Source organism: Clytia hemisphaerica, unplaced genomic scaffold, assembly GCF_902728285.1.
Source record: "Clytia hemisphaerica strain Z4C2 unplaced genomic scaffold, Clytia hemisphaerica genome assembly, whole genome shotgun sequence".
Lineage (NCBI taxonomy): Eukaryota > Metazoa > Cnidaria > Hydrozoa > Leptothecata > Clytiidae > Clytia > Clytia hemisphaerica.
This window is the reverse complement of record NW_027103596.1, coordinates 97,701-110,002: the sequence shown is the minus strand read 5'-3', so window position 1 is coordinate 110,002 and position 12,302 is coordinate 97,701. Positions and strand designations below refer to the sequence as shown.

At 33.7% G+C, this 12,302-nt stretch overlaps 1 protein-coding gene and 1 pseudogene across 2 annotated transcripts in view; both read left to right on the top strand.

Annotated features, from left to right (window-relative positions):
* LOC136801835 (multifunctional protein CAD-like) overlaps nucleotides 1–7,337 on the top strand; it is a 52,596-nt pseudogene extending 45,259 nt beyond the window's left edge. The window contains exons 39-41 of the transcript XR_010845919.1: nucleotides 3,673–3,774; nucleotides 6,021–6,115; nucleotides 6,428–7,337. The product of XR_010845919.1 is annotated as a multifunctional protein CAD-like (transcript). The remainder of the gene's footprint in view (nucleotides 1–3,672; nucleotides 3,775–6,020; nucleotides 6,116–6,427) is intronic.
* A 1,205-nt stretch (nucleotides 7,338–8,542) lies between these two features.
* Nucleotides 8,543–10,964, top strand: LOC136801834 (transcriptional regulator Myc-A-like). The gene is made up of 2 exons (XM_067058498.1): nucleotides 8,543–9,139; nucleotides 9,383–10,964. The coding sequence occupies exons 1-2, from the start codon at nucleotides 8,566–8,568 to the stop codon at nucleotides 9,874–9,876; spliced, it is 1,068 nt and encodes a 355-aa protein (XP_066914599.1). The 5' UTR covers nucleotides 8,543–8,565; the 3' UTR covers nucleotides 9,877–10,964.
* The last annotated feature ends 1,338 nt before the right edge of the window (nucleotides 10,965–12,302 follow it).

Genomic DNA, 12,302 nt, shown 5'->3' with positions numbered 1-12,302 from the left:
TATATAATCATATTCCGCGGAATACAAAATATAAAAAAAAATCATTATTCCGCGGAATAGCTATTCCGGCCGGAACAGCTATTCCGGTTCCGGCATTCCGTCGTTCCGCCGTTCAGCGTTTTGTCTATACCCCTATTATCCCTTGGTACAAAACCAATCGATCACTCGTCGATCTTCGAATCATGACATATTACCCCTTAACAATGGACTCTGTTTTCTGTAAGACCAAGTCAGCTTTCGTCAATGTTCTTATTTTAAGGGCAACTTTAGGTCACTACCTTCAGGACGATGAATGTGTATAAAACTTTTTAATGGTCATTTGCTAAATATATGAAGGGTTAAATTGACAGCTTCAAGTTGGAAGGGGCCATCACTGTTTGTCATCAGAATCCATATTAAGAAACAATTTGTTTTAAGCCTAAAGACTTAAAAATGGCCCTCAAGGAGAAAGGTGTTTACTTGCAAGGGTCAATGTTTACATAGATGTCCATTGGGTCACTTTTGGCTATTGGCCAATTGAAAAAGTCTATCCTATTGAGCTTTTTGAAAGGATCATGTTTCGCTTATGGTATAACGTTTCAACTTTTTGTTTGTTTACAATCGGATACCAAAAGATTTGGCATCGTGTCAATCCTTAGAAAATATTATTCCACAATGTGAAAAAATAGAAACATATTATAGACTTTAAAGTCGATAAGTTTTTATGGCCTCGTCCAATAGAAGGTTTAATATAATGCAGCTTAAGATCGAGCTTGTCCTTAGCTTGTCCTTGATTCTATTCGGTATCTTATTGCTAGAAACTTCATTATTTTTCTAGTCTTTACATGAAATTAGCTCGTTCGACTTTCAATCATTTTTGACTGCAGCAAAAATTTTCCATATTTTAGTATTTTGTGTCAGTTTTCTTAAATTTGACATTCGAAAAGATTTATGCGTTATCGGCTATCAATATAGGCTTATGCATATCCAAGGGCTTAGCCTCTAAATAAAGACTTTAAATGTATGGAATTCCATATCGTGCGAGTGTGACCTTCATCGTATATTTCAGTACATCTCAGTCTTCCCATAGACTTTATTTATCAGACCAAGTTCAAAGTCTAAAATTCCTTTACTATTGCACATGTATTCAGGGCAAAACCGGAGAGGTCTTGTGGCGACACCGTTACAAAGAAACAGTGTTCCCGATTCGAATCCTCGATCCTATGATGGGTATTGTTTAAGAATTTTACAGTGATCGACATTCTCAATAGAATTTAGTTCATCTTCTTGCATTTGCCCCCCACCGATGATTTCCACGTTTTTTTATAAGAACATTCAAAATTCTTGAACCTTCGGATCGTACTAACTTTTTGAATTTCAAGCCTAAAAATATTCTTAAAATGTTCTTATTTTTGTGAGTATTTTTGTGCAGTTTCCTAAGAAGTTATCGTATCATGGCTTGTTCTCAATATGGCCATCAAAGCCCTGTGTTCATATATATTTTGTTCTTACAAAAAACGTGTATTGTTTGTGATTCTAACCAAGGACAATGATTGCACTTCAACCAATTCGTTCGGCTGTTTGTCAAAGAAAACCTTCTTCCTTCTAAAGAGTTCTTAAGCTATCCCTATCCAATATCCTTTCAATGACAATGTTCAACAAACATTATGTCATACTTGAGGAAGGAACCCTAAACCTTTTGTATATTGATATTTTTTGTTGCGCAATTCTATTCCAGATTTTCTCTGGTTTGTTGACCTAGGGGATTTGATAATTTTGGCGCTCGATTTCGTTAATTAGATTTAACTCACTATAAAAAGATGTTCACTTTTATAGTATACTCTCAATTATTCGAACTTACTTCCAGTCCCCGTCAAGGAGGAAACCTCTTAAAATACTTTCTATAATAAGAATCTCTCTGATTCGAATAAATAAGATTTCCCGCTTGAGTTCGAATTGGCGACTGTCAACTGTATATGAATTTTTTTGTATCAAGTTAGGTGCACCTTTAAATGTTTTGGGGTTTCATACTGCCTTTCAGGTACGGAAAATTAAATGTCTTCGCGTTGGGAAGCAGCTTTTGGGTTGCGGTTTGATAATACCCATAATAGAAACTGCGAAATGTGTTTTCGTTATTTCATTTCTTTGTCATATCCTTACATAATGATTTATCTAAAATAAGGTTATTAAGAGCCGGTTTAAAAAGGTCCGGTAGTTGAAAGGGTATCAAACTTGTACATGAAAGCTAACAATTTGACTCAAAAGTATCGATGAGAACGACTTGTGTACTGTTAAGTTAAGGTATTTCTTCATCTGTTGCTACAGTAGACGTTTGCACAGTTTTCAAATTAAAAGACTGCATACCTCAAACAGTCATACAGGGTGTAGATAGACGGTTGCCGGGGAGAAGTGCAAAGTGATGCAATTTCGTCCCATTTTATTAGTTGTAATCCTGTTATCAACTTAATTCGTTGATAAAAGTTTTGATGAGAAATACCTTTGATTTATAGTTAGCACTCATTCTATTTATCCTGTCTAATGATAGTTTGCCATCTTTAAAGTATACCGCGATAGTGGTTTAGTATATGCCATCATCTCCTTTGTCCATAACCTAAGATTGTACAAAGAATATCTTGGAAGCGTGGAACCATCCATTGTGTAGTTTAGAATGATTTGCATTTGAAATCTCAGATTATAGGTATTCCTCCCCTAAGCGTTGTCTATTAATTAGAACATGTACCTACTTACAATGGAGTTTCTTCAACTCGAGCCTCTATAACTCGAATGTCTCCTTAACTCGAACGAGTTTTATGGTCCTTTCAGTTAACAATGCCTTAAAAACCTTATGTACTCCATAACTCGAAATTTGTGTTTCACTTTGCGTGTTCGAGTTATAGAGACTCAACTGTAGTATCTAGACAGCATGACCAAAATATGACAAAGACGGTGTCACACAATTAGTGCAACTGTATTATTCAAGGTTATTAAAAAATTACAATCATTTTGCATGTAAAATATCCGGTGATTTCCAACGCAATTCACACTCATTTCTGCTCTTATTACGATGATTCTGCGTGACGGATGTAAGGGTTGTCATTTTTTAGACATGGCAGTTTTCCAGTGAGAATGAAGTGGTCGCTTCCAAAGCCCGGAAGATTTTAATATCCGCTTGTGTTTTCAATCACAAATTAAATCAAATAGTGTCTATTTCATAAAGAGAAAGGCGGCTTCTATTTTGTAGGTTACTTGTCCCTTTGTCTCCCGTTTTTCTTATTTTGGCGTATTTTTGTTTAGATTGTAAATCGTTTTGGAAGTTTTTTTCTCTCGCCACTTCAGTCGACACTCGATAACTTGATTTAACTCTCAACTTGTCCTGCTCGTCACCATTTAATTAGATCTAGAAGCGATTACCTTTTTCTGTTAGTTAGATAACTCATTAATTCGTTCAATCTCCTTGTCAAAGTAGAAAAAATCGCGCGACGTCATCTTTGTGTGACGTCATGTTTTTGTTTTTCGCACCTTTTGAGAGAGCTTTGATGACACCATTTTGTTTTTGAACAACTTCAAAAGAAGTTATCAACCAACCAATCAATCAATCAATCAATCAATTTCATCCTAATATTTTTTCTTCTCGGTCTTTCTCTCTTCACAATTTTCAAATAATTATTTTTTTGGAATTCTCTTTTTCTCCAGAGACAATTCAAGACAATTGAAGAGGCGTTACCGACAACTGATGTGCTATACATGACACGAATTCAAAGAGAAAGATTTGCAGACCAACAAGAATACGAGAAGGTAATTATCCCTCTCATCACGACACCTGGCCTCATCATTTAAAAATATTACCGTCCTTTTCTCGCGAATTTTCCGTCTCCTCAGAATATTCAAGGGGAACTGCGTCAATTCACATTCACACCTTAATGTTTATCATCCATTCCGCGCACAACAACATGTTTCATAATGCTCTAAAGGGATGTGGCGAATATGATGATCTACCCTGGCTAGCTATTCAGTCGAAACATTCAAGACCGCGTTTTTTCTTAGAAGCAAAAGCGACTGGGTTCTAATGTTTTTTTTAACGTTTTATTGGTGCGACGATTTCCAATCATATTTAAATTTCATCTGAAATCTGGATGAGAAGTAACGAAGCAGCTTGCCAACATTGGCAGATTCTTTGATGACGACCATTTCCCATTCCTACCCATCGTTAACTTTACTACTTTGTCTGTTACTCGTTTTTTTTATAAGAATAGACAATATATGTGCGTAAGAATCGGTGTCTAAAAGTGCACTAAGAAAGTTTAAGGCTTCGCAGTCTCTTAAACGCCCAATTTCTTAGAGATTCCCACATTATGCTGAAAATAGAACATTTTTTCCAAATCTAAAAAGTTTAGAATGCATGGATCTGAATGAGATTTGAGATCCTGTTATAAGAATAACTTACTGATATAAATGAGAATCAGGGAAACCTTGGGAGTTTGTAGTTTCTATGCCAAGCATGTGTAAAAAGGTTTCAATGCATAAGTTCTTCAGAACAAAATTTGCTGAATAACTAAACCATACGGCATAAATGAATCGGCAGCCGGTTCTCGGTATTTTTCTTCTTTTTTCGGGTATTCTCAAACGCGTGGGGTGTGTAATTACATGTTGCAATTTTATCTCTAGTGTGAAAAAATGAGGAAAACAAAAGCGAGAAAGTATTTTCTTTTCTATTGACATTGACTCATTGTTCTATATATTGTTCTCCTGATATTGTTTAACTAGCTGTCCTTACTAACGCCCCACCACGCCATCTATTCCATATTGACACAGTTGTCTTTTTTTCCTTTTTGCGACTGGTAGCGAAAATTCAAAACTTTCGGCTCCTTGAGAAAGCGCATAATGCTCATTCATCTCCATGTGCTTTCATTTTCGAAATTTGAAATTGAATCGGTCGGTTTAATCAGGTCATTAAATTAAAATTTTACCTATTATTAATATTGGCTGGTCCCTCTGATACTTGGTAGTCGCCACCTGATATTAGAGAAGTCGCTCCTTCGATGTATTCATCGCAACTTTGGCGATAGATATATTTTTTAACTTTGGATTTTTGCCCCCTTTCCGGGCAGGTTCTTGTAACTAACACAGCCCCCTGGGAAATATTATTGAAACATTTTCATTAGCATTTTATCTGTTTAAGATTTCTTTTCTTTTCATCTAATCAACTCGAGAAATTGACATTTTAGTAACCAGATTAAACCCTTGCTGGGCCAATTGAATTTCACTGATCCCCTTTTTCATGCTACACCACCTAATGTTTGCCAAAATTGCCAAAATTGTCGAAAGAAATACAGTAACAAGATCAATGAATCCATTTTGATTAAAAATGCACCTTCGAACACTTAAGGGTGGCTTGAAAGAAACTTTTTTAAATGAATATTAGTTCGAAATGGTAAAAAATTCACATTGTAACTCAATATGAAATACGGAATTGGCTTCTACATAAACATGCAATTTATTTACGACGATAGAGGGGGAGAAATTTCCAACCGTGAATCTTTCGTTATGCTGTCAAACAGCCATTTATCAAAACAAGAAAAATATGATCCTTTTAACCGCGCACTCAACCATCTCGCAAATCATTCCATTTATTACAAATATCAACAGTTTTTATCCCACATAAAATTTAAACCTTTTGTTTACCACCTTGTTGCAAAAGTGAGGCGTGATTTTTCGCGAATTTTTACGAAATTTAAGCAACGGGAAGACTATAAAATTCAAATTTTGGCTAAAACTCCAAAGACAATATAAGAAATTAAGCGGGAAAAAGCCCATTCGCGAAATTTAATCTATCAACGCGATATTATTTGAAAAAGTGCCCGCAAAAAAAATGTATTCTTTGAAGTAAATTGGAAATGAATCCTAAAAGAAATGTTTTCAATCAAATCATTCGAGTTGAGGCTCAAGGTCTCAAAATTCAGAACAACCGGGCTCCGCCAAAAAAATACAGACTTTTATAGAAAATGGCGTTCGCTTAACTGTTTTTTTTTTTCAATTTTTAGGTGCATGGTTATTTCGTGTTGACACCGAAAATGTTGACGAAAGCGAAGAACAAGATGATCGTTATGCACCCATTCCCAAGAGTCAACGAAATCAGGTATGAAACATCCTTCAAACTTCCCTCTCAGACGAAGTATGTACTAAAAGAAACTTTCCCGACTCAAAGTTAAGCAAAATTTTGGAAAATTTTGGAGAATATGAGTTAATGTTTACGTTTTGTGTAAATTTCAAGAAGCTAGGGGTTCTTTTGTTCCGATTCTAAATAAGCAGGACTCTCTTTATCCGTGTAACATCATTTTCGATGCTCAGATCTTTAAAACACTTTGTAGTTTTGTGGTCGTTTGAGCCTGATGTATTGTGTATGGCATTTAAGATAAATACTATACGACAGAACGTTTTCTCTTTTCAGTACTGAAGTGGATTGCGACCCAAGGGCTGCTTATTTCCGTCAAATGGAATACGGGATGTTTGTTCGAATGGCTTTACTTTCCATGTTGACTGGTCGATTTTAATGGACAGAGAAAACCGAAAATTTACGTAATCTTTGTCATAAAAGAAAACGTCACAAAAAGCGAAAATATTGTAGCCATCTGAGCACTAATTTTATAGCTCGACAAAAGAATATATTATAATGGATTGTAGGGCAATTTTGTAGTCATTAATTTTTAAGTCGGACAATTTTCGGTCAAAGAATTTATCACTTTCCCAAAAGAGACATTGCAAATTCGTTTCTAATTATTTCGTTAATTGGTATTGTCGACAGTAATTAGATGTTTGTGATATTATTTTTGCGGTTCATATTTGAGATTTTTTTATTTTTGTAGCTTTTTTTCCAGATCCCTTTTTTAGTTTTATATATTTTTACTTTTGGGATAAATAGGCTTTTTTATTATCATATTATTGAAAAAAATAATCAAAAAATCTTGACATAAAAAAGGAATACAACATTTGATCATTTGCTTATGTGAAAGATTGTTTATTGTAGACCACAATCCTCGCAAAACCAATTTCCTGAAAACCGTCACTTTCACCTAAAGTGCGGACTACATTCTTGCGAACTTTTACGAAAGGTATTAGCACTCTTCTTGCCGGAAATTTAGGAAGTTCTTTCAACCGTCAAAATACACTCTAGATTGCGGTTTTTCCATAGTGAATTTTCGTTTTGAATGAATAATTTCTTCTTTATCTTAAACTCTCACGATATAAGTTAGTACTATGAAATTAAGGGGAATGAATGAAAGAGTACTATATTCAAATCAGCCTAGAGTTTGCGATATCATTTTTTCTTATCTAAACAAATAAATTGCTGTTCTCCTTGAGTTAATATGAATGGGGTTTTCTCTTTGAACTTCTCTACCCACGTGAGCAAATCTTGTAGTGATGATAAAATCGTACAGTATTTCGCTTTGAATTTCAAAGTTTCTCACAATAACATATAATTCCTCAAAATAAGAGAAAAAGAATTATACAGAAATGATATAGCATAATCATTTTTACAACATATACCTTCAGAACCACAAAACCGGGCTTTTTCAGAAGTGGTTGCTTATCTATTGAGAAATTTTAATCTATATATGGGAACTTTACAAACCCTCTCAGTCGTATTCTTATAGTAGTTGAGAAGTCTAAAAATTATCAAACTTCATTATAGCATTTCCAAACTGGCTGGTTTTACAATTTTGTAGCACATCCTGATGATTTTCCCGCTCTACAAAAAAAGAAGCCTCTCGAGAGCTGGCGCAAGTTTGATCGATGTTTTGATTGGTAGATAGTTCATTGATAAACTAGAGACGGGGGTTATAATTATTTTTGACATCATTCAAATTCTAACCTTTTTCTTTTTTTATGCAAAGACTTACAACAATGGTGGATTCTATTAAAAATTTGACGAATAATAAAAAAGAAAACAAAGAGGTGTCAATTCATTATAAAGTTTCATTATCTCATAAGTAAAGGATTTTGTTATCATTGCCCCCGGTTTTTTATTTCTAAAACCACAATAATGTATGTTTTTGTTCTTTTGTTATCGTAATCGTTTTGGGGTTTACTCTTCGATAGACATAAACGGAGGACAGCTTTGAAAGCTGCTCAAACGAGAAAACCAATGTAAGTACTATGAAGTCTTTCACAATTTTCATTCGTTTTCCATCTAAAAGTTTGTTGTTAGTAAAGTTTTGTAACTTTGGCTTTTTCAGAAAGATTTGTACCTGCTGGGGCACGGCATCACTTGCCTCATGTTTTAGCAGAGCTTGCAATAAAAGTTTCTGTTTTTCAAAATTTTGTTTATTTTTTCCATAGATCTCTCGTACGAAGTAGTAATTGGACAGATCAACTTAGATTATTGTAAGTATTACATTTATTTTATCTAGCCTTTGCGATAAAAATGGGTACATACTTATGTGCTGTTGCTAGCAACCTTTCTGTTTGTGAATCACCACAGGGACTCTAATTAGATGTGCTATGTCTCATTGCTCCTTTTTATTTTAAAAGCTTGTTGTATAAAGTTATGAATGAAAGCGTATTCATCAAAGTTCCTCTTATTTTTAGATGGTGACTAGTGTTATAAATACGAATTCAAGTAATTGGTCGAACGACTACAACAACGAAGAAGATATGGCTTCGAAAACATTACTCTACGACTCGAATCCTAACGATGATATGTGGCGGAAATTTTCACTACCTCTTACCCCGCCAAGTTCTCCCCCGAGAACCTTTGGCGAAACTTCGGAATGTAATGACAACACTCAAGATATTGCTAATCGTTTACAAGACGTTTGTGATAGTTTAGACTCCGCGTTTGATATTACAAGTTGTGTATTACCGGACGCTAAATATTTACGCTCAAAGTTGATATCGGATTGTATGTGGTCGGGAAATCATGGATCAGACACGAAAGAGAAATCTCGTAATGTTACTTTTACTCAACCGAAACTTTCTATCGACTCTATCGACACAGAAGAAGACCTTTATCCGACTCCTTGTGCAAGCCCCATCCCAAACGTTACGACAGAACATGGTGATTATCCGTCATCTACCGATTGTGTTGACCCTACCACCGTTTTCCCTCTCCCTTCGTCACAAGAAAATCTACCCTCAATGCTCTCTGGACAATCTGACTCAGGTAAACATTTAATTTTTGGCTTTTTCTATAGTTAGGAATCGACATTTTTAACAGTTTAGACGAATTAAAAAGAATTGAAAATGTAGAATGACCCTTAAAATCTTTCGAACATCATATTCGAACGTTTTTCTCGCTTCTGATTGGTCGATGAAACGATTGCGAAATACACCCATAATTTTCGAATGTTTATGTTTGCAATTTTTTCTTTCCTAAAAAAAATGTTCATTCATTTTTCTTCTTCAGACGAAGAAATTGACGTTGTGACAGTTGACGCAATTCCTTCCACTCCCATCACGATTGGAATCAAACGCAAACAAGCTCCAAACACGATAATTTTGGCAAAACTTCAAACGTCAAACCCACAAGTCTGTTTCAAAAGAACGAAAAGTGCACCCAGCCGAATTCAAAATGATAAACCAGACCGTGCTTCACGCCGATCAGCTACAAGTCCTTACGATTCTGATCCTGAAACGAGGCGAGCCACTCATAACGTCCTCGAAAGAAAACGAAGAATCGATTTGAAGAAAAGTTTTGAAAGATTACGTGAATGTGTCCCAAATCTTGAGAAAATTGACAAAACGCCGAAAGTTATTGTTTTGAAAAAGGCAGCAAATCATATCGAGGACTTAAAACGTGAAGAAAAGGAGTTGGACGAACAGAAACAAAAATTACGACAACGTAACGAAGACTTGATGAGAAAATTAGAATTATTGAAGGCTGTATGTAATATTGATTGAAATTGTGGAGCTTAGCTAGCTGATGCTTTTTTAAGATGCACCCTAAAAGTATATATATGTCAGGAGGAATTGTATAATTTCTATCGCAAGAAAAAGGGTTGGTCTTGTTAGGAACTAAATAGTCAAAACACTAAAACATAAACCCAAACTTTTTTCTTCCAAAAAATTATATTTTAAAACTGAAATGTTTATATGTAAATATTCAAAAAACTATTTAAAAGATATTAAAGATCTCGTGTAAAAACTATATGCATTTATACTTGTAAGATTTTATTAGTTTATGACTTAAAACCAAGGCTTTTTTCGTTATCTAAACTCCCGAAATTATTTTAGGGAATGATAGCTAATTTTTTAATTACTTTTTTCAATTTTTCTTTTTAGATAGCCAGCTTATAAAATGCTGTATTTGTTCAAATTTTTCATAAAGTCATTTTCAGGAGGCTTTCTCTTTGTCGTGTTTTAATAAGATTTTGATAACACTGATAAGTCTTTTTTTGTTTGTTAACGATTTCGACAACATTTTTATGTGTTTTTGGGGTTTTCCACTATTTTTTATGTATTGCTCTTTTTACAGTTCTTTTCCTTTGTCGAATTTTTTTACATCTATCATCATGTTAAATCAGCTCAAGAATTTTGATTGAATTTACAAGTATTTGAAATTTCGTCCATTCAATCCTTTACGGGGAGGGGTATGAAAAATTCGACATAGGAAAAGCGTTGCAATTTTCATATTTTTATTACCTTTTTGTGTTCGGATAAAAATGTTGTTTTCTAAGGGAAAGTTAGTTCTAAGATAATATTTTGACTCGCTTTTTCACAACTAGTAAAGAAATCTTGTATTTTCGAGCACTTTTGTTTACATTGGTTTGCAAACTAATAAAAGTTTTTTTCTCAAAGCTTTTGTTAGAAATTTTATTTCAAACATATTTGAATTTAGTTAACATTTGTATTAAAATGAATTATTTTGAATTTTTCTGATGCTTATACTCGGAGGAATACTTAAAAAGCTCCTAACTTGTAATTCGATGTTTCACTAGACGACTCATGAGAAAAAAGAATTTTTATAAAAAGAGAAGTCGAATAACTTATGTATCGTCTTTGTCTGACTGTTTACCTTCCCCCTAATGATTGTCAATTTATGAAAAAGTAGCTTTTCGAAACAATATTCTTTGCTTGGTAATATGAATCTGACACGAATAATATTGAATTGGATCAGAAAGTAAATACATGATTTTAGTTAACATTATATGATAAGTAATCAGCTGCCTTAAATTTAATACTTAGTTGTAAACACAATCAGAAAAAGTAACGCCATTGCGAAAGAAACTTCATTCTAATTCTTACATTCTTTTATTAATCATTAGACATGACACCATTCATGTTCTCGTGTTTATTACAAGTCTTTTCTTCTCTTTTTTATTAAGTATCTTTAAATCCATTTAAACGTTGTTAATTTTATATTTAGCTTACTTTTTTTCTTTCACAAGCGCTAAATCAGTTATTAAATGGTGTTGGATTTTGTTAAACCCTCAAACGTTCGGTGAAAACATTTCTAACAACTGGTCTCTGAGATCAGCAACCATGCTAAACAAACTGGTTGTTTATCACATTTGTATAATTCCATTCGAGCTCTTTTTCTGCATGATTCTATCACCTGACTAGCACACAAAAACGTCTATTGTGCAGCAGACTAAAACAAGTTTACATTTTTTTACAAGAACAATAACAAATAAGAAAATCTTTTGAAGTTTCCTATAAAAAGCTGATGTAAAACAGAATGAAACCCTCAAAACTGGTTTTACAAGTTATTTCATAGTAAAATAGTTGCTATATTAGTATATCATTGTGAAATGGATCTCGAAGTTTTTTAAAAGAACATTTGTTATTTGAATGTAGTATATAAACATTGTATTAGATCGTGTGAAAAACATTTCCTAGGGAAAGAATGGAAAACCCTGCCTTCTGAAAGCTGGTGGTTCTATTTTAGCTCCCTCATTCAATTTCCGTTAGGACGTTTGAGTTTCCTTTAGCAAATTAAGCATGGGCATTTTTTTCATGAAAAAGATTTTTATTTGAACAAAGGCCACGACGAATGGAAGATAATCAACATTATCTTTATAATCAATTTCCTTTTCTAAGCTAAGTGATGACCTCACGAGAATATTGTCTTAATAATGCATTTTGTTTGAAAAAATAGAAAAATTTACACAACCCTAACTTTCGTTGTTCTCTTAAAAAATAGCTTTATTCAAGAAAGGCATAAAAAAGTGAAGTTGTTTAGGCTTGCCACATGATCATTTTTTTTTCGCTTCTATTTAATAAATATTTAACTAACAATTAGATAAAGACTTTGCGTAATTTGCATAATTGAGTATTTTCAGTACACATTTCAGCTTTAAAAGAACAATGACTTTATTCTCATCTTC